We start from the raw sequence: 22,608 nt of genomic DNA, 5'->3' as shown, positions 1-22,608 counted from the left end.
AAGAACATGACTATGGTAGAGTCTTCTCCCGGTAGCATATGCTCGAGAGATGTTGTAATCATGACTGTCCATCAATGGGCCTATCATAGATGACAATTAAGATACATAGATTTAGATGCATGTAATGTAGGAACCCAAATTTGGACTATTTAATTTGATACGCTTGTATGTCCTATAATTTCTTAATAATTTTTAAGTGCCTGCGTATCATCCATCAGGCTAGGCCCAAGTATCAAATATTTTCTCTAATCTAATCCTCAATCATTTTTAATCCAAAATCTCGTAACAAACAAAAGAAAAGAGAATTCAAATTTTCATATAAACATGACTATATATCTAACCAAACAGAGGAAAACATCTTCTCATTTTCCTGCCTTCCTTATGCATTCGGACATCGAACGGAATAACTGAATCTCTGGACATGTCACGGGCTTTGGTAGACCGGCCCACTCTAACCAGGACCGGCCCGGACCGGGTTTTAGAACATTGCATTTCCAGCCTCTGAGTCCTGGGTCTTAGATCAAGAAGGGTCACATCAGACATTTTCTAGTCGCACAAGCACCCATCCAAATGCACCTCTACACGAGCACACACAAACGTAGCAGATTGGCTCATGTGTTTGACATCCCAGCCGTTCATCACGTGTTACTCCTTGGTTTGATCATCTGGAAAAAAATTTAACTTGAAAAAATGTCAGACGAGCCACACAAGTTCAGAAATAGTGGACGGCCCAGAAAAAGTACAAGAATTTTCCAGCCCATCCATTGGTTTTGTACATGTGCGGCCCACTTTACAGTTGACTGGCATGTTCCACCCAACAGACAGCTCTGATGTCCTGTAAACGTGCCAGATTGTAACACGTGTCTGCGTGTAGAGGTACGTGTAGGGGGCTTGCAAACCTCTACATTATCGGCCGTTGGATGGAGAGAACCACATATTAAAGGATAAGGGTCCAAATTTCGGTTTCCACACATCTCCAATTCCCGATGTTAGGGAGGAATTAGCGATACGTGCGTCCGCATCTTCACACAGTGGACAGGAGTTTTTTTATTCTGATAGGTAATGCCAATTTTTAGATAATCTAGACCGTTGATATATCAATTACCATCTTGGATGATCTATTCCTAAAGTATAACCTCAAAAATATAATTTTAAGCTTTTGGTTTTTGACCTGCAGATAGACGGTTGGAAAGTGAAAGACACCAGCAGTAAATATTCAAACAAAGGTCTCAACATCCGTTTTTTTAATCTTCCAATCTGGGATAATATCAATCTTATATGCATGAATGGTGAGAAACGACAGATCAATGGTCTGGATGAACATAAAATGGGCCCCACTTGTCAGAATTTAAACCCGCGTGTATAACGTGCTAGGATGTGAGCTACGTATCAGATAATTCCTCATATCAGGATATCCGATTCACGTCAGCCCCTCGTTGCGTAATGAGTGAGTATATGGTGCTCTGGAAGAACATGAAGAATCATACTCATTCATGCTTCACATCTGTATATATTTCATTCATGTGATTAATCTAGACCATCCAAATTGTCTTCAGAGTGTAATTATGCATGTTACCAATTACAAGATCTAAATTTTCTGACGGTGGACATTTCTGGATTCAATATAAACCACTGACCACTTTTATTTCAACGGTCGGTTTGATCTTCTGATCATTATATTAAGATCATCGGAGCAATTGAATTCCTGGGTTATGATATATCTTTAATGAACCAAACTATCATGATCATAGATCGCATGTACATGGCAGGGTCGGTAGATGGGTGCATGAGTATGAACTGCATATGATCCGGCAAGGTCGTCATTTGTACATTACGATGTGCGTTTGTCACAACTCGCTATGCTACGGCAACTCAACCAGGCCGTCCATGTAGCGAGTCCTCACCATGTAGGATGGTTTTCAGGTCACGTTCTAACCAGTCAACGGCCGTTGTTATCATTTTAATCAATACCGTCCATTTGAATACCGCAGGTAGCCCGTTGTTATATACAGATATGACCCACTATTTGAACGGTTTGGATTCACAGCTAATCCAGTCACGTGTTACAGGAATCCCATCTCTAAACTTGGGAAACACAGTATTCTGTATGTGTTAATCCACTCCATCCATTAGGTGGGAACCCTTATTTGAGCTGCACATACAGAGATCTGATCGACGGCCCAAAACAATAGGACCACAGTAAAATTTCTCTTAAAAGCTTAAAGTTCGCTTTTTGTGGCACGCCTAGATTTTGAATCAGGCTGACTGTTGAATATTCACATAACCCTCGTGATTTACACCTGATTAACGGGTGTGATGAAAGATACAAGCAATGTTAGCCCCACACAAACCTATGGTGTGCATCCCATCCCCATTTCCCCCTATGGTATGGCCCACCTGAATTATGGGTCTTGCTGATTTTTTAGCCAATGGACCAAAATTGAGGGTAGAAACTGATGAACGGAATGGATTTTGAATATGCAGCATGATTGTAAGCATTGAGCAAGGATTTTGAGGATGGGAAAGCCAAAAGTTTAGTTAATTGGGGTAAACGCACATAGTTAAGTAGTCTCCTAGTACTTCAAATACACGATTCTCGGACTCGATTTCGTTCTTCAGCTCATCCACGGCCCGAAGAAAAGAAAAGAAAAGAAAAGAAAAGAAATGCAGCCCAGTGCAGAAATTAACCAGCGAATTGCAAGAATTTCAGCTCATCTCCACCCTTCAAATCTCCAGGTTTTGATTACTCTTCAATTCCCAATTTCTCTGATTTTCTTGTTCTGATTTGTTGAAATTTGTGGGGTCTCTCCCCCTCTCTCTCCAATAGAAAGATGGTCTCTTTTTACTGATTCTGTTATTTTTGAATCTAGGTTTTGTTTATCTAATGCTGATGATGGCATTCTGAATAGATTTTTGGAAATTATGGTGTTTTTGGATTATTATTATTATTATTTTTTCTGGTTTTTTGTGAGTGGTAATTTTCTATTGAAAGTTGGTGTCTTTGAATTGTTCAAGTGATGTTTTCTTTCTGGTTTTCATTATGGTGGTACCCTTCTTGTTCTTCCTTCTCCTTTTCTTCTTCTTCTTCTTCTTTTCTAATAGGACATTTGGTGTTTTTGTGGGAATTATACCATACTCTATTAGATTATGGATCATACACATGCACCTGTCTTCTGTACACTTAGCATTCATATGTATCAATCTAGACTGTCTAAATCATGGGCCTCATTGTCGATGGGTCGCTGCTCAAAATTCACATTGATTGAACAATTCTAGTGATTTTGCATGTTCATCTTGGGACTGTTGGTGTTTCCTTGTTGCCCATACATTTAATGGCTCTCAATCAGACTAATATGATTCTTCAATTATTGTAAATTTGGAGAGCGGTCCATCAATAGTGCGGTGAACAATTCAGGCGGTTTAGATTGACATACATGCATTCCATGTGCATGGTGGATGAATGCATGTATAGCATCCACAGTATTCTTCTATAGGAAGATGGTTTTTATGCTCTTTCTTTTGGTTTCTGTTTTTGGGTTTTGTTAATTTGATGTTACTAATGTCGATAGCTACTGATTAAATTACTGGTAGATGAGGTTTCACCCATTTTCTCTTTAGTATGTTGGTTTTCATTTGTGTTATGGAGTTCTTTCATTTGGATATTTCTTGATTTCTATTATGATGGTGGTCATGAATTGAAAGCTAGAGTTTAAGTGTGTGTTTGGTTGCACCAAATTTCATGAACCATCAGAAAATTTGCGACGAATTAGATTGATTAATCATGAAATTTCATGATATTGGGTCCAACCAAATGCACCCTAAATTTTGTTCCCTTTTCTTTTAAGTTTCTTTTTTCTTATTTTGGTAATGATATTTCCATTAATTTGGTAGATGATTTTTCATATTCTTCTATCTTGGGTTTTTTCTTGTTTGGTATAGTCACAGCATTGTTTAAGTATTGTCCAATACCATGCATACTCCACAACATGTGTTGGCTCCTTTTATAGTTCGCTGATAAGGCACTGAGTTGTCAAGACTTACATCAATATGTATTGCTTTTGAAGCTGGCCAATACATGATCCTATATCAATGTTTCGAACTATGAATGGTGGTAATCGTCTACTTAAAAAATTATGTTCCTTTTATTTAGCAAATTTGAAGACGGTGTTTGAAAAGATGAATTGGTTGGAAGACAGAGCTTCCGTACTAGGTTTTTTTTTTTTTTTCCTTTTACTTCATGATACTGACTTTATGTTTGGTTTCTGATGAAAGATGTAGCCTTTTGTTGTCTGCTCTTCATTTTTTATTTTTTTATTATTATTATCATTATTATTATTATTATTATTTTTTTTTTCCGTTCTTGGGTTTTGTATGGTTAATTAAATGGTTTTGATTGTGGATTGGAAGATGGAGGAAAGTTCCATCTTGAGGCGCACAGCTTGTCGGGCGAAAGGCGGGGCACCCGGATTCAAAGTTGCGATCTTGGGCGCTGCTGGAGGCATAGGGCAGCCTCTAGCGTTGCTGATGAAGATGAATCCACTGGTTTCGGTTCTGCATCTCTATGATGTTGTCAATGCTCCTGGAGTCACGGCAGACGTCAGTCACATGGACACTGGTGCTGTGGTAATTTTCTCCTATCTACACTGTCTTTCGGCAAATTCAAAATTGAGGCTAGAAACCTAAGTGCTGGTTATGGTGTTAGTGGATTAGCAGTTGCAACCAGGGTCAGTTGGTTTAGTAAAGACATTTGTTTGTTATTTTAAGAGATATGTGATGGCTACTTCAGAGAGTAGGATTTTGAATCACACTATCCTCACACATGCAAAAAATGGAGCGTGTGTGCAAGATCTGAGTCCACCTGGTGAGCCACACTTTGTATGTTACGAGGCCCAAAAACCAGGGTAGTTTGTTATTGGAAGGGCTGTGTGCTTATGAAGTGATGGTTAAATAAATTGACCATTGTAATGTGTTTTCCAAACATGTGGGATGTGGCCCACCTGCCGACCAGATTGGCCTAATTTTCCATTGAACTGACATGGTGGATCTCAACCGATGAATGGCCCAGATATCCTAAATATTGGCAAGTTGCCATAGTAGTGCTTGTGATTTTGATAATAATGCTTCCAAGTATCATTCATCTGTCACTATGGTAACCTGTTTCTATCTCCTTTCTTTGAAACCTTCCAAATTGGATTCTTGGGCTGAGATCTTATCGTCTAACATCAGAACTTGTAGCAACCTTATTTCACAATGGTGTCTTATTTCATGATGGTGTTCTCTCTCTCCCTCCCTCCCTCTCTCTCTCTCTCTCTGTGAAGTGATGACAACAAATTTTATTAAAAGAAAGGCCGAAGGCCAAATAATACAAAGAGAACTTAAAAAGAAAAAAAGAAAAAAAGCTTCTCTGTATCTGTTGTTAAACCCCAAACTTCTATAATGTGGCCCCGCTAATTTTATTTTATTTCAGGTACGTGGGTTTTTGGGACAACCACAATTGGAGAGTACACTTGCAGGGATGGATCTTGTTATAATTCCAGCCGGTGTTCCAAGAAAGCCGGGAATGACAAGGGACGACTTGTTCAAGATCAATGCTGGGATTGTCCGGACCCTTTGTGAAGGGATTGCTAAGTGCTGCCCTAACGCAATTGTGAACTTGATCAGCAATCCAGTGAATTCCACTGTTCCAATTGCTGCCGAGGTTTTCAAGAAAGCTGGCACCTATGATCCAAAGCGTCTTTTGGGAGTGACAATGTTGGATGTTGTGAGAGCCAATACTTTCGTGGTATGCAACATATAATAGTTAATCTTCTTGTTTTTTAACTTCGTAGTTAGGACTCGCCACATGTGTGAGACATCAAGCCCTAGTGGTATAGATGACCTGGCCAAAAAAAGAAGGTTGGTCCACTTGTCGATGTGCCATACATGTATTTTGAATGTGGTCTGAAGCAATTTTTAAGCTGTCTGTTGCATCCACACGTATGACCCACCTGACAAGCTAACTTTTCCAATTTTAAGGATAGGTCATCTACGTGGTGGGTTCTGATGTTCCACACATGTGCGAGGTGGGCATATGTGGTCGTGTGTAGAGGTGTGTGTGGGTCAGCAAAAGTCTTCGGTGACTTTGCTACAGACCTGTGGTAACTAATATCATCAGCGGTAGTCGGCATTAACTTCTTTTGGCTTCTGTTGTCTTGTTGTTTTCACAGGCAGAGGTCTTGGGAATTGATCCTAGGGAAGTTGACGTTCCAGTTGTCGGTGGTCATGCAGGAGTTACAATCTTACCCCTTCTATCACAGGTTAGAGAGCTTATCAAAAAATATCATACACATCTCTTTCCTCTCCTTTTCTTTTTGTCATTTAAAAATCATTATTCTATAATTCGCTGACTTGACTCATAACTTGGATGAATCAACTCAACTCGGTGAGATTTTGAACCTAGGCAATGAGAAACTCGCTCTTCAGCGTGACTCAACCAAGTTTGAGAGTGATATATGGAGTGATTCACTGACTTGACTCATAACTTGGATGAATCAACTCAACTCGGTGAGATTTTGAACCTAGGCAATGAGAAACTCGCTCTTCAGCGTGACTCAACCAAGTTTGAGAGTGATATATGGAGTGATTCACTGGCTTGGTTGACCTGATGCGATTCGTGATGACTCGAGCCAAGTAACTCGCCCATCTGAACTTTCTTTTTAGAAAACTTAAAACAACAGTGGGTCAGATTTCGGAGAGAACGCTTTTAACCAGTGTATCACAGTTGATGTTGACCAGGCTAGACATTGAGTTGAGTTGAGTTTTCAAGTTTTTGAAGTATTTTTAAAATCGCCAATGAGCACTTCCTCAGTGCAATTGCGTTTGAACACAAGTTGGATTTTTGTCCGAGTAGTAAGCTTGAAATCATTTTTTGCAGGTTAAGCCACCGTGCTCTTTCACTTCTCAAGAAATTACTCACTTGACAGATCGCATCCAGAATGGGGGAACTGAAGTTGTTGAGGTAAACATGTTCAGATTCGCTCTTGAAATATTTGTGGAATTAGAATGTGATGCAATTGCATGGATCCTTCATTGTCACTAATGCCCTTTGGACTATCCGGGTTTGAGCTTGCACATTGGTTTATCCAGGCCTCTGACTGCACTGATCTGCCAACCATATCAGATTCTTGGGCTCCACAGGCTGTCCATTTAGATTGTGGACTTTACATGTGAGCATCACACATAATGTTCTCATGTGCATTGTTCATCTGTGCATGCCAAGGTGTTCCAAAACGGTAACAGTGGCCATAACGGCCACCACTGTTACCTTTATGATATGGGGTGTAATGGCCGTTATGACCCTTTTTTGTTTTTTGAAAAAAAAAAACTGTTACAGGACTGTTACGGTCCGTTACGGGGCGTTACGGGCAGTTAGGGACCGTTATGGCCGTTTTGACCCCTAACACGTAACGGTTATGACTGTTACCGTTATGTAACGACCGTTATGGCTGTTACGTAACCGATTTTGAATACCTCGGTGCATGCTCGTCGGGTAGTTTTCAACGTTTTTTTTAGTGGTTGGTTTTTGTTTTCGTTTAAGCAGGGCTGTCAACAGGTACCTGTCCGGGTCCAATTTCTCAGGCCCATTTAGAGAACTGGCCGGGACGCCGGGTTCGATTTGACTAGTTCAGAGGCAGATAGAAAACGAGATCCAGACCCAAAAAGACTGGGACCCAGCAAGACTTGAACCTAATCAGCAAAGATCTGGGAACCTACAACCCGACCCTAACCTGACCATAGACAGCCATGGTTAAAAGATGCCTACCAAGAAACAAGCGTTATGATTGACTTAGAAGAGTGGTGTGTGAGGCCCTTGAACCCAATCAGCAAAGATCTGGGAACCTACAGGCTACAACCTGACCCTATCTTGACAATAGACAGACATTGTTAAAAGATGTCTGGCAAGAAACAAGTGTTATGATTGAGTTAGAAGAGTGGTGTGTGGGGCCTATATATACAAGGCCATGGCTATGGAACTGAACATGTTTTTTATGATTAAAGAGATTTTTCCTTCACACATGATGGGTGAAGGTTGTGGAGTGTGGATGCTACCTAAACTAGTGTGATGCCCTAAAAGGTAGTTGAGATCCATACAACAATCCCTTTTATCTATGACTTTTTTTAAAAAAAAAAATTTTAATTTTTATTTCTACTGGGGTTTCTTGAGTAACTTTCTGCTCCTAATCTTTTCTTTTTCCCAAAATTGACTCCTAATATCTAGAATTGAATATGCCTTATGCGGTATTATATCTATTGGGTTTTGGATTCCATTCACGCGAAAAGGTGTGGTCGAATTAAGTATTGAGTCATGACCAGTCCTGACCTACCCAAATATCTTATTGATATTTAAGCAATTGGCATGGTTTAATAAGTCTAAGAACACCCAACTTGTGAATAAGATAATGGAATTGAGAAGCACCAAGGGGTTTGGTGAAGACATCTGTGGGTTGTTGATCTGTCAATGTAAGAACCAAATCCAGTTGAATCTTCTCATGAACAACATGCCAATCGATCTCGATGTGTTTTGTTTGTTCATGGAAGACATGATTAGTAGTAATGTGTATGACAACCATGTTATCGCAAAATAGTAAAGAAGGTTGCAGATATTGTACTCATAGATTGCATAAAGGTAGGAGAGCTTAGTGATCTCACAACAGGTAGTAGCCATGACACGATATTTGGCGTTAGCAGAAGATCTAGAGGCCATAGATTGTTTCTTGGACTTCCATGAGATGGGAGAAGCACCTAACATGCTGCAATAACCCATACTCGATTGGCAAGTCTCTATGCAGCTTGCCCAATCCAAATCGTAAAAGGCTTTTGAGTTGCAGAGTACTAGAAGAATAGAGTAATATATGTTGATGAGGTGTTTGTTTGAGGTAATGAAGAATCCTATGAGCTGCATGAAGGTGTGATTGACGGCTTATCCATGAACTAGCTCAAGATATGCCTAGATGGACAATATCCGGCCGTGTGATCATGAGATAGATGAGATGGCCAATGAGACGATGACAACTGGTTGGAGAGAGTACTAGAAGAAGAGAGTAATATATGCTGACCGGGTGTTTGTTTGAGGTAGTGAAGAATCCTACGAGTTGCATGAAGGTGTGGCTGGCAGCTTATCCATGAACTAGCTCAAGATATGCCTAGTTGGACAATATTTGGTCACGTGATCTTGAGATAGATGACATGCTGCAATAACCCATACTCGATTGGCAAGTCTCTATGCAGCTTGCCCAATCTAAATCGTAAAAGGCTTTTGAGTTGCAGAGTACTAGAAGAATAGAGAAATATATGTTGATGAGGTGTTTGTTTGAGGTAATGAAGAATCCTATGAGCTGCATGAAGGTGTGATTGACGGCTTATCCATGAACTAGCTCAAGATATGCCTAGATGGACAATATCCGGCCGTGTGATCATGAGATAGATGAGATGGCCAATGAGACGATGACAACTGGTTGGAGAGAGTACTAGAAGAAGAGAGTAATATATGCTGACCGGGTGTTTGTTTGAGGTAGTGAAGAATCCTACGAGTTGCATGAAGGTGTGGCTGGCAGCTTATCCATGAACTAGCTCAAGATATGCCTAGTTGGACAATATTTGGTCACGTGATCTTGAGATAGATGAGACAGCCAATGAGACAATGATAGCTAGTTAGATCAAGTAGTATATTCCATTAGAGCTTCAGTTTTGTTCGATAGGAAAGGCAGCGGGGCGAGCTTCAAGTAAACCACTATATTCAAGAATGTCTAAGGCATATTGTCTTTGAGAAAGAAAAATGCCATGACGCCAGTGTGTGGCTTCAAGGCCTAGGAAAAACTTGAGAAGACCAGGATCTTTAATTTTAAATCTGCCATGTAGGAAGGTTTTGAGGTCAACGATGGAATTGATATCAGTTTGAGCAACAATGATGTCCTTGACAATAACTGCATTAAAGGAGGAACCAACTAAGTGTGTAAATAAGGAATAATTTGCCTTTGACTAGGTATAACCAACATCAAACAATACTGTAGAAAACTTGGCAAACCATTGCCTCGATGCTTGTTTGAGCTTGTATAGGGATTTGTTGAGGTGACATGCCCTAGTCTCCTCATGTGCCAACCCAGGTGGAATAGTCATGTAGACTTCTTTCTTGAGGTCTCCATGTAAAAAGACATTATGTACATTGAGTTGGTGTAGATTTTATTTTATTTTTTATTTTTTATTTTTTTAAATTTTATTTTTATGACAACAATGGCCAATAAACAATGGACAATAACCATCTTTGCAATAGGAGCAGATGTCTCATGGTAGTCCAATCCTTCTTTATGATTATACCCTCAGGCTACGAGACATGCGTCATAACGTTCAATAGAGCCGTCAAAGTTGTACTTGATTTTGTAAACCCATTCACATTCAATGGGTTTCTTGTGAGCATGTAATGGATTAAGAGTCCAAGTATTGTTCTCCTTTGAAGCTTGAATCTAAAGCAACCATGGCTTCACACCATTTAGGATCTTTGATAACCTGATTGAAAGCATTTAGGATCTTTGATAGCCTGAGTGAAAGATCTAGATTCTGTAACGGAAGAGATTGCTATAGAAAAAGGCATGGAAGGATAGAGTTTATCATAAGATAAAAATTGGACAAGGAATAAGGATCACCTACTTGATAACCCATTGGAAAGGATGGCAATGAAGTGGGATAAGAGTGTGTGGCCAACTTATAATGGTAGTCTCAGGGATAGCTGGGCTCCTGCCAAGGGCAGAGTGGAGTGTTGTGGAGTTGGTTGAGTATCGGGTGAAGAAGGCTGAAAAGAAGCATCAGTTGGGATATCAACGGCAACAGGAGGCGTTGGGGATGTGTGAGGTGATTCATGTGATTTGGGAGGCACTGGTGTGAATGGGTTGTTCATGTGAAACAGAATCAGTTTGATCCAGAATGGGACAAGGCAGAACCGACAGGGATGGATTGGGATCTTGTGACTGAAATGGGAAAGTTTCATGAAAAACTACTTCCTGTGAAGTAAATATGGTCTGTTTTTTCAAGATAAAAGACTTCATATCCCTTTTGACCGCGAGGAAAATTAAGAAAAAAACATTTCTTTGCCCATTGATCAAATTTCGGATGATGTGCAGCAAGAGTTGAAGTATTACAGAGACACTTAAAAACTTTTAAGTGTGTGTAAGAAGATTTGGAGTTAAAAAGAACTTAAGAGTTTGGCCAGAAAACAGGGGTATTGGTGTCTAGTTAATGAGATAAGTTGCATTGAGTATGCATTTGCCCAAAAAACGAAGAGGTAAGTGAGCTTCAAAGTGTAAGGCTCAAGCAAAATTTAAAAGATGGTGGTGTTTGGTTCAGCAACACCGTCTTGTTACGGGATAGCAATGTAACTGTGTTGATGAACGATGCAGTTATCTTAAAAGAAAGATGGCATGTCAAATTCAACTCCATTATCGCTATGGATTTGTTTGATTTTCCAGTCAAATTGGGTTTTAACTAAGGCAAAGAAAGACTTAAGGAGGTGTCATGTCTCTGACTTATGCTGCATAAAATAAACCTAGGCACAACATATAAGGTCAACAACAATGGTCATAAAATCGTGTGCGCTACTAAGAGATGGAGTTTATAGTCACCCATTTATCACAATGTATCAATTGAAAAAGGTTTAGTAGAATTTGACTAACAGGAAAAAGAAAAACGAGTTTGTTTAGCAATAGGGCATACACTACAATGTTCAGATTTTGAAATAGAAATATGAGATGGATGACAAAGCCTTCTATGCCAAAGGTCGAACGAGGAAGCAGCAACCACTGTATGCAAAGCAAAGTTATTGATGGGGAAAAGGTAGTAGAGACCATTTCTCCCTTTACCCGCTCGAATCATCATCCTCAAAGACGTCTTGTATGATGCATGAATCAGGAAATAAAGTTATGGAACAATTGGAGGTATGAGTAAGTTTACTAGCAAAAATAAGATTGACATTAAAAGAAGGGATGCACAATATGTCTTGCAATACAAGAGATGGTAATAAAGAAACAATACCAAAATAAGAAACAGATGCAAGGCTTCCATTAGGAAGTTTAACAGACATGGAACTAAGAGAGGAAATAGATGTGAGATAAGAAACAGAGTTGATCTTGTGATCAATTGCTTCAATATCAATGATCCAAGGAACAAAATTATTGAAAGAGGCAAAACAAAAGGAGATACCTGAAAGGTTGGTGGCTGGCTGTGAAATACTTGCTTGCGGAACCATGGATTGTGAGTTACCAGTGTCAAGGAGAGAGCAGTTGACAACATTGCTCAGGTGTGAATGGTAAACCCGTCTGAGATTAGCCAACACCTTGTTTCTCAGCAGATGAGACTGCAATTTGATTCACATAGGCTTGTTTTCCATCATTATAAGTCGATGCCCAAGCAGATAACCATGGAGAACATAACACGTATCAATGTCGCGTCCTACCCAGCCACAATTATCACAAGTAAGCCCCTCACATCGTGAACTTTGAGAAATTTTGTTCTTTTTGGTGAACCACGATTGTTACGTCTATGTGTATCATTATGAGATCCTGATTTGACAAGGAGCAACTTCTTCGGTGGGTTGTGGAGTTGAAATAACAAATTCACACTGTCTTTCCTCTTGAATTACCAAAGGAAAAATATCCTATTAGTCGGTGAGAGGGGATCCATGAGAAGGATTTGTCCCTGAACAGCAATGCAAGATTCATTTAGTCCCATTAGTAACTGCATAACTCTATTTTGCTGTTGATAATCAAGTAATGTTTTCATTGCACCCCAAGAACATGAGGGTATTGGTTGATGGGGCATGAGCTCGTATCAATGTCCCTTCAGTTTTGTAAAGTAAGCTGCCACTGTTGTTTGCTCATGGACAAGAGAAGAGATTGCTTTCTAGATTTGAAAAATCCTAGGAGCGTTACTTTGAGAAAATCGCTCCTTCAAATCACTCCAAACCTCATGAAGTGATTCGGCATAGATAACACTTGCTGCAATGTCTTTACACAAGGATTTTAAAATCCATGATAATACCATGTTATTGCACTGTTTCCATTGAGAAAAAATTGGATTGGTGGTTATCGATGGTTTTGAGACGGATCCATCAATAACCCTGTTTTGTTCTTGGCACTAAGAGCCATGTTTATGGCTCGACTCCAAGTGGAATGATTATTGCCTGTCAAGGGTTGTGAAACAAGCATTGTCCCTAGATTATTTGAGTGATGCAGATAATATGGATTGGAGGGATCTTCGGCCTTACTGTTTCCAATCGATGAAGAATTCTGGTTACCTCTTGGATCCATTAAGCTCATTTTTTGAAGATGACCATACAATTAAGGAGATGGACTGATCGCCCTGATGATGGAATGATCGCCTTAACAAAGAAGATAGAACTATAGAGGGATTCTCTGACACCATAGCTGTGATTGAATTGTATTCACATGTATTATCCATATCAGAGAGTTTATATACATGTATATGTTATATATATATATATATATATATATATATATATATATATATATATATATATATATATATATATATATATATATATATATATATATATATACATGTATACAAGTTGATTCCCTTGATTATGGAATTGTATAACAGATAGAAACAAATAAGGAATGAGATAACAAACAAGATCCCATGATTGTGGGAATTAGCCAGCTGGATTAGATATGAAGAATATACACATGTGCCGAGCGTGCTATTGACCCAGTATTCCTAATATAGTTCAACAAACATGTGCTTGCTTCGACAACAAAGGTTTGTCTTGACCTGGACTCTTATAAACAATAGGATTCCACTCTTAGAGATGGAAGGCCTTAAGATCTTTACATCTTCGAAAGTTGGTAGTGTAATTGTTGAAGGGGACTCCAAAAATGTTCTTGGTTAGCTCTTCAACTGGTCGAGTGAACATTGTTCATTGGCCTGTCTTCAATGACATCCGAAACTAGCATGTGGGTTGAATTTGAATATTTTGTTAATCACAAGTGGACAAGCGAACAATATTGCGGTCTCCCTTGCTAACGAAGGGGTCACTAAGTTAATTATCTTAGAAATTCTTTGAATTATGCTTGTTGTTGTTCTTGGTTTTGAATAAAATTCCTGTTATTCATAAAAAAATAGCGTGTCTTGACCTCTGATAGGTCTGGGTTTGAGCCTTGTTTTCCACTCGTCCTCTTTATAAATGGGTTGGATGATGTCAGGCTTAGACTTGGTAATTACCTCTCAGGTCAGGCTGATGGATTGATGGCTGTTTGGAGTAGCATTTGACTTGTCCAAGTCGAGTTTGGCACCAAAAGTCAGCCTTGAAAACATGCCTGACTCAGACGAGTTACCCCCCAACCTGGCCAAGTCTCAACTCAGGACTGAGCAAGTCAGTCCGAGTTGCCGACTATTCAATCCATGGTCAGGTACTTGGGTCTGGTAATTTCATTGTGGGTTATGGGAGGGGCTCGAGCTTGAACTCCAGGCCCATTTTGTAAAATGGGTTAGGCTCAAGCTGACCTTTACCTGATCTGAGGTCCAGAATCTGATCCATTTCCACCCATACATTTGGCCTTTCTTCTTTCCCATGAGGAATTTTCAGGATCTACGGTATCTGTAAAATTCCACATCTTGATCAATCACCATAGCAGGCATAGTTAAAAACCCAAAAAATTGGCTCGACTTGGTGTTCATTCAGGTCGGTTCGACTCAAAGACTTGACCCAAGTCGACTGGTAGTTAATAACAATGTTGTCAAATTTGTTATCGTATCGAAAATCACAAGAGGTTGAATCATATTGAATCACAAATCATAAGATTTTTTGTATTTTTCTTGAAAGATTGAAAAAAAATGAAAAATATAAATAAATTAGAAAAAAGTTTAAAACTCATCAATCATCCTTTTGCCATCAATATGCACCAAGCAATACCATGTCATGATAGTGTTAAAGGAATCTTATCTTATCTTTATTTATTTTTTTTCTTTCAAGAAATTTTCTTTAAAAAACATACAAGGATCCTTTACTAATTTATGTTTTTGTTAACTTTCTTGAATGTATAATCGTGATGGAAAAGTGGCATTTGATATTGTATACCAATGAAAAAAGATATTGTGATTTTTAAACATCATTCCACAATACTTGCAAGCCAACATGATCGTAACCATCAGTAAAAAAATCCCACATAGGTCATACATCATTTGGTGTTTCGACCAGTTAAGAAGTAAGAAATCATTAAAAAAAAAAAAAAAGCTTCATGATTTAACGTTGAAGAAATATATATCATTTAAAATAAAATAATTTACCTTCTATGAATGATTCTTAAAGCCCCCACCAATTTAAAAACATAAAATGAAAGACAAGCGAAGCTTAAAATAGAAGAGAATAAGTATAATTTGAATTGTAAATCATAGGATTCAAATCATAGAATTGTAGGATTCATATGAAAAGGGATTCAAATTGTTTTGCTTAAGATTAGGCTTAAATCGTATATTGTAAATCGTAGGATTTTGGCAACATTGGTTAATAACAATAAATTAAAAATAGTAGAAACAGGAAGGAATATTTGAAGTAGTTATCTTTGGTATTTGTCTTATAAAATGAGAAACCAATAGCTAATTATTGCATAGCTTGCTGGTTGATTGCACTGCACCTCTGATAGAGGTCATGGGTTCGACTCCTGTCTTTTGTTATTTCACTTTAATTAAAAAGACCCTTGAAAAGGAAAGTGATTCAGTTCGAGTCACGGTGAATCCCATTGAGTCGACTGAGTTAGCAAGTTGAGTCGATGAGTCTTTCTGACTCAGGACCGAGTCACTCTAAAGCTCTATTTTTACCAGACTCGGCTGAGTTTGGAGTTGAGTCATTGAATTTTAGAACTATGATATCCAGCAGTACTTTGTTACATGTCACCAGAACTACTAAAACTATGATATCTGGCAGTACTTTGTTAGATGTCACCAGAACTGAAATGCAAAACATTCATTTCATTTGCAGGCAAAAGCTGGGACGGGCTCTGCAACACTGTCAATGGTTGGTCATTTTATCATTTGTTCATTTATCATTAATACACAGGATCCAATGACCGATAACTCAACATGGATTTTATTTTTTTATTATTTTTTAATGCAGGCATATGCTGCTGCTAAATTCGCAGATGCGTGCTTGAGGGGCTTACGAGGTGATGCTGGAATTGTAGAGTGCTCATTCGTGGCTTCTCAGGTACGTGTCATACAATCTCTCTCTCTCTCTCTCTCTCTCTCTCTCTCTCTCTCTCCTGCTTAAACTGCTGATGTACTTCCTCTCAGTCCTTGGTGTTCATAAGAAAGTACTGTTTTGGCTACAGGTGACTGAACTTCCTTTCTTTGCGTCAAAAGTACGATTAGGCCGTACTGGAGCAGAGGAAATCTTCCCTCTAGGACCACTGAATGACTTTGAAAGGTTCGTTATAATAATTCAACTCCAATCATTGTTGTTGTTGTTGTTTAAACTTTGATGAGCCTGTTTGTGTGTATAAAGCAGCCCATCAGCTGCCGCATGTGCCAGTGAAGCAAGATCCATACTATTGTATCAGATAGGCGCACCATCATTCATATGCCCTGGCCCAAAAATCAGACTGTCCACTCAACAGGTGGACCATAGTTTATGAACCAGATGAACAGATGAACCAAGTATTTTTCTGAGTTATCTGCTTGTTTCTAACATCATCACCCACCCAATGAGCAGACCGGCCTGATTATTTCTCCATGGCATCTTGACTGTGGGTCCCATGTGATGGATGGCTTGTGTCTCACGTCTGTACCCTTGGTGGTCATAGGTTTTGAGCGCAATGCAGGGATTGCTATTTGGGCACCTACCTCCATAAAACATTAGAATATAGGGCTGCAACTTGGGTTCGGATCAACCCAAACCCAATTGCCAACCCGAGTTTGGTTTGGGTTGGGTTGTCAAGGTCCTCGTGTCAGGTCAGAGTTGGAAAACACCAATCTGATTTGAAATCAGGTTGGGTTTGGGAGCAAATTCGAGTTGTGTTAGGAATAATCACATGCATTGCATCGGGTTGGGTTCAGGATGGACACTGTGGGGGAATTTGGGTCGATTCCTCTTGAGGTTGGGGTCAAGCTCAGGTTGACCCTCAACTAGACCCAACCCACCCAAGTCACACCCCTAGAAGTATATGGGTATAGCTATATCTAACAGTCGCCCAAAATGTTTTCATGGCTTATTAACAGCCACTCGCATTATACATAGTAGAGATTATTGCTAGAAGAGGAGCACTTAAGAACAAGCTCACACGTGGGAGAAAAGCAACACAAATGTGTGCTAATTGGTCCAACCTAAGCAAGGGACCTAAGCAACACAAATGTGTGCTAATTGGTTGATTTTGCACTCTTCCTTTCTTACATGGGCCAATCAATTTACCCTCTAAATAGAAACCAATACACTTAGAGAAAAGAAAAGAGAAACCTAATATATGTAGGCCTTCTCTAGCCATAGAACATCCACCAAATGTGGTATCTTATCCCTTCTTTTTGGAATCATGGACTTAAGACTTGGCAACTCGGACCGACTCACCTGTTCTCAAGTTGAGTCAGGGTTGAATTGGTTTGACTTGCCCGAGGTGGGGTGATGTAGGATGTGGCACAGATACATTCTAGCATGGCTGGACCAAAAGAAGGCCAAATGGAAGTGGAAGTAGTCTATCATATCCGGACTTAGTCCTACGTAGGGCTTGATGTGATTGGCCCCCAGGCCCATGCGGTTTGAAGAAATTCAACTTGAATGGGGAGAAATTGCCATTTGAAGTATGAACCATAAATCAATCATAACTTTTGATCCGGGTATCGTTATGGGACGCACAACCTATCAATCTCTATCGTAACGAGCCTTCCGGGGTCAACCAACCCACAAAGTGGGTCATGTTTGTCCATTTTCTGAGAAAGCACACGCTTCTAGTTCAAAAATGGGATTTTAGGGAAATTTACTATTTTTAGTAATTCTGATTTTTTATCATATTTCCTTATTTTTAGAGTTTTAGATTTCTATCTTTTTAAGAGATTGCTTGTAATCATTCTAGGACTACTCCAATAAGGTTTATCCAGACTTTTTATTTTTGGAAAATTAAGCTTTAGATAAGTTTTACTATTTTGGGTAACATTCAATTAGAGTTAGAATTTTGCTATTTTGGGTAATTTCGAATTAGGGTTTTATTTTTTTTTCTTTATTAGTAGTGTAATTGAGAAATCATACACATTAGACATTATTCAATAAAAAATATTTGAGTTCTCTCTCTCTCTCTCTCTCTCTCTCTCTCTCTCTCTCTCTCTCTCTCTCTTCTGTATTCAAGAAACTACCTTGTGGATTCAAGTTTTTAATCACTTGAGGAAGACGGTGACCTTCCTCTTCACTTTTTCACGCTCCTCCCTGCATCACAGGGTGACTCTTTTCATTGAACCGATCAAGTATGACTAAATCCGAGTTGACTCGGCAAGTCATATGGGACTTGCCGGAGTCTTAAAACCGTGTTTGGAATCAGTTAACAAAGGAAAAGGGTATCCACCACAGATTGTGTATGCTGTCCTAAATGTACTGATATCAATATGCATGAATAATGTGTGGTCTGAGTAATCACATGATCCTCAACCCAAGAAAATGCTGTACTCAAGTTTTCAGTTTAAAGTTGCATGAACCTTCTACCCAATGGCAACACTCGTTTACAATTGAGCTCCGTTATGCCTATCTATTTGCAGGCCACAAATGCAAAGGTTGGGACCATCCCATCAAGGAGATCTTTTGGGAACGGTCCATTGGCCCAACAAATCAGTGGTCTGGATCACTAAATGACAGACCCCAGTAGTAAAAACCGAAACCCAAGTATACCACAAATATCCTCAATGATCATACAAACCCTATCTAAAATAGTGTCCGGGAAACATAGACAGTGGTGATAATTTTGATAATCAAAAGCATCCAACTATTAGGAAATGTGCAATGTATATGAAATCTACAAAGATATTCTTTTTGATTTTTTATTTTATTTTATTTTATTTTTCAGGTCGGGCTTGGAGAAGGCGAAGAAAGAGCTAGCAGGAAGCATCCAGAAGGGGATCTCTTTTATCAGGAAGTGATCAATGGATATATTAGTTGATATGAGTAGGAAATCTCACCTCGTATGATATGGTCCTTTTGTATACTTTGCTTTGTAGACATGCTTATTCTTCTTTTCTCCATATCTAAATCGAAACCGCTCTCACGTTTTCAAGTGCTTCTTTCATGTTTCTGATTAACAAAATGGATAACAAGAACAAAACATGTCATGGGCAATGTGCTTAAAATTTATTTTTAAAAATGTTTTAAAACCCAGATCAGACCTCGTTTTTGTGGGAGCTTAGGCCATAGTTCTAAAACTTAGTGACTAAGCTTGAAAATCAGCCAATTCAACTCGAATTGGAGGGATTTCGAGCCAAGTCTCTGAAACTCGATTATAGGTCTGACTCAATCTTTACTTGGAAGGACTTATCTAGTTGGCTCGAGCACTCGGTCGAGTCGATGCAACTCCTGTTGGCTTGAACCAAGTCACAGCAGTGTATTTAGTAACAAGTAAATTAAAAGTGTGGTAATCAAATCAACAACCTCATGCATAGAGAAGTACTTAACCAACATCTCGACCATCAATTTCATCTCAATTATTCTATTTTACACTACTGACTAATAGTTAGTTACACACACACACACACACACACACAAAATCTATTCAACTGATGAACCTCACCATGATGATCAGACGAACTTAAAATATTGCGGATTCAATCATCACAATCTATTCAACTGATGAACCTCACCATGATGATCTGACGAACTTAAAATATTGCCAATTCAATCATACCTTGGGCCACATTATTAAAAAAGAAAAGACCCAAAAACATCCAAATTCATGTGTAACCCATGTGATGATTCAATCAGATACATGGTTGTTTTGGATTCGGGTGATCATCATCCTGGAGTGCACATTTTCGATGGCCCCCAAAAATCTCGCATTTATTACCTTTTTAAGAAAAAAATAAAAATAAACACAGTTTTGTAAGCATTTCCCTGGTAATTTCCGCTTGTGGAGGCTTTATTTGGTAAATTGCCAAGGAATTTTGCATTAAAAGTCCCAATTTGAATTTTACTCACATATATATATATATATATATATATATATATATATATATATATATATATATATATATATATATATATATTAAATATTGAGTTGAGGCGGGCTCAATCTTCGAGTCCAACCTGACCAGATTAAACAACTGAGTCGAGCCGAGTTTTTGGATCTTCGAAGCGTGGTTCAGACCAACCCACTACCTTTTCCATTCCGGGTTGCACCACTTGAATCATGGGTCATTGTGATCCAGATCGCCATTTTTCCGATCCAAAATAATGGTCATATTTTCATAAGTGTTGATTGAGTTGTAATGTAAATTCATATTTTGATTTTTGCAATAGCATTCATATAATATATTAGTATGCATTCAAAATCGATAATTATGGCATTTGTCATTTTGAATATTAATTTCAATTTAAATTCATACATAAAACTACATTGTAACTTATGAGGGTATGTTTGCATTTTTACAAATACTACAAATAAGAGCTCATTTGCTTGTGTCTAAATAAATTATTATTTTTTTTGAAAATAAATTATTTGGTAATGGTCTAATTTTACATCTGTACTAATTTAGGCATAGGAGGTTTTACCTCCCAATTGTTTAGATACGGAGACTTAACTGTTTTTTTTTTTTTTAGATTTTATTTTATTAATGCGTGTAGATGTTTTAGGGCTTTTTTGGGACAAGTTTATCTTTTAAAAAATTCTCATCTTGCCCTCTTTTCCTTCTTTACAATCTTTCGAAAGCAGGCCAACATGATGAACAACCCATAATAAAGGTGGACCAGACATGATAGATGATCCACATTGAAGGTGGGACCCATGCGATGAATGTGGTGGACATTGAAGGTGGGTCTGTATGATGGATGATTGACATCAAATGTAGGCCCGCATGATGAATGACCGATATTGAAGGTGGGCCTTACAAGATAAATAGTCCACATTGAAGGTGGGACCCACATGATGGAAAGTGGACATTGAAGGTAGGCCCTCATGGTGAACAACCGATATTGGAGGTGGGGCTCCATAGGATGGTCCATACAGATGGTGGGCGCACATAATGGATAATTCACATCAGAGGTGGGCCCCCACATGATGGATGGCCGACATCAAAGTGTGGCCTGCATGATGGATGGTCCACATCAAGTGGGCCCACCTGATGAATGGTCCACATCCAAGGTCTCACATGGTGGACAACCTATATCCAAGGTGGCCCAACATAATGGATGGTCCAAATCGAAGGTGCACCACATGGTGGATGGTGAGCATCAAAAGTGGGCCCCACATAGCGAATGGTCCACATCAAAGGTGGCTGATGGATGGTGGCCATCAATGGTGGGCCCCACCTTTGGTTGCCTATTCCTCTTGATTGGATGAGTTTAGCCATCCCATCAATAGCTAGCAAAATGAATGGTCCAATGGAGTTGTTGCAATTTTAAACAATGATAGCAACTAATATACACACACACACACACACACACACACACGGAAACGCTCACCTGCGAACTAGTCCGTACCTACTACATACGAAACTTTTTTGAGAACTCATCGTATCTGATGAGTCTCGCAAATCTGAACGGTCCACATGAAGCAGAGCCTCATGAAATCCCATCATGCGAATTTTTACTTTGACCCAAAGCTTCGGTGGGCCATGAAAAATGCAAACAGTTTCTTCCCTTGATTTGAATTTCTCTTTGCTATGGCCCACCAGAATCTTAGATCAGGGTGAAAATTCTCCCCTTAAGTTTCATGGGATTACGCATCTTATGGACCGTTCGGATTCAACACCCATGACACGTGTGCAAAGGCACGCATGTGCCTAGGTGCTTAGGTGAGCATGCCTCTCTCTCTCTCTCTCTCTCTCTCTATATATATATATATATATATATATATATATATATATATTTGAATGTTCTATTAAATGTATTTATTTTAAACAAGAAACTGTTTTTTTTTTCATTCTGAAATAGTGATCTTATAGTATGTGTTTATTTCAAACAAGAAACTTTTTTCGGTTATTAATTTTACTAAACAAAGCTTACTGTAAAATAAAAGCTAGAACCAAAAGGTCCTAGTTCTCTAGTTTTTATTAATATAACTCATATTAGATTAGATAAGAGTTGCCAAATAAATCCTGTGTATATTAACTGAAGTACCGTTGGGGAAACCAATAGTGAAAGAATTACAAGCAGCCTTATGAATGAGGCCAGTGTATTCTAATCATTTATCATTTATTTTCTTCGAAGCCATCGATCACATGATCATAATCATCTAACTTAAATTGCTCATTCAGAATCATAAGCAAGAGAAAGCGCGATCTACCAAATAGATTGTTCAAGAGCATGATCTACCAAATAAATGCTTTGGATCATCCAATTGGCATGATTTTTACATCATGGCTTGTTCCCAATTGTATGAAAGA

The 22,608-nt window shown here is 38.8% G+C and overlaps 1 protein-coding gene across 1 annotated transcript; it reads left to right on the top strand.

The window, feature by feature from the left end:
• Nucleotides 1-2,569: 2,569 nt before the first annotated feature.
• On the top strand, nucleotides 2,570-19,234 carry LOC131218790 (malate dehydrogenase, glyoxysomal). Its single transcript, XM_058213591.1, has 9 exons — nucleotides 2,570-2,736; nucleotides 4,408-4,623; nucleotides 5,468-5,782; nucleotides 6,207-6,296; nucleotides 6,914-6,997; nucleotides 16,025-16,060; nucleotides 16,160-16,249; nucleotides 16,374-16,468; nucleotides 19,083-19,234. The coding sequence occupies exons 1-9, from the start codon at nucleotides 2,665-2,667 to the stop codon at nucleotides 19,153-19,155; spliced, it is 1,071 nt and encodes a 356-aa protein (XP_058069574.1). The 5' UTR covers nucleotides 2,570-2,664; the 3' UTR covers nucleotides 19,156-19,234.
• The last annotated feature ends 3,374 nt before the right edge of the window (nucleotides 19,235-22,608 follow it).

This window comes from Magnolia sinica, chromosome 11, assembly GCF_029962835.1.
Source record: "Magnolia sinica isolate HGM2019 chromosome 11, MsV1, whole genome shotgun sequence".
Lineage (NCBI taxonomy): Eukaryota > Viridiplantae > Streptophyta > Magnoliopsida > Magnoliales > Magnoliaceae > Magnolia > Magnolia sinica.
The sequence above is the reverse complement of the archived record's forward strand: the minus strand, read 5'-3'. Positions and strand labels throughout refer to the sequence as shown.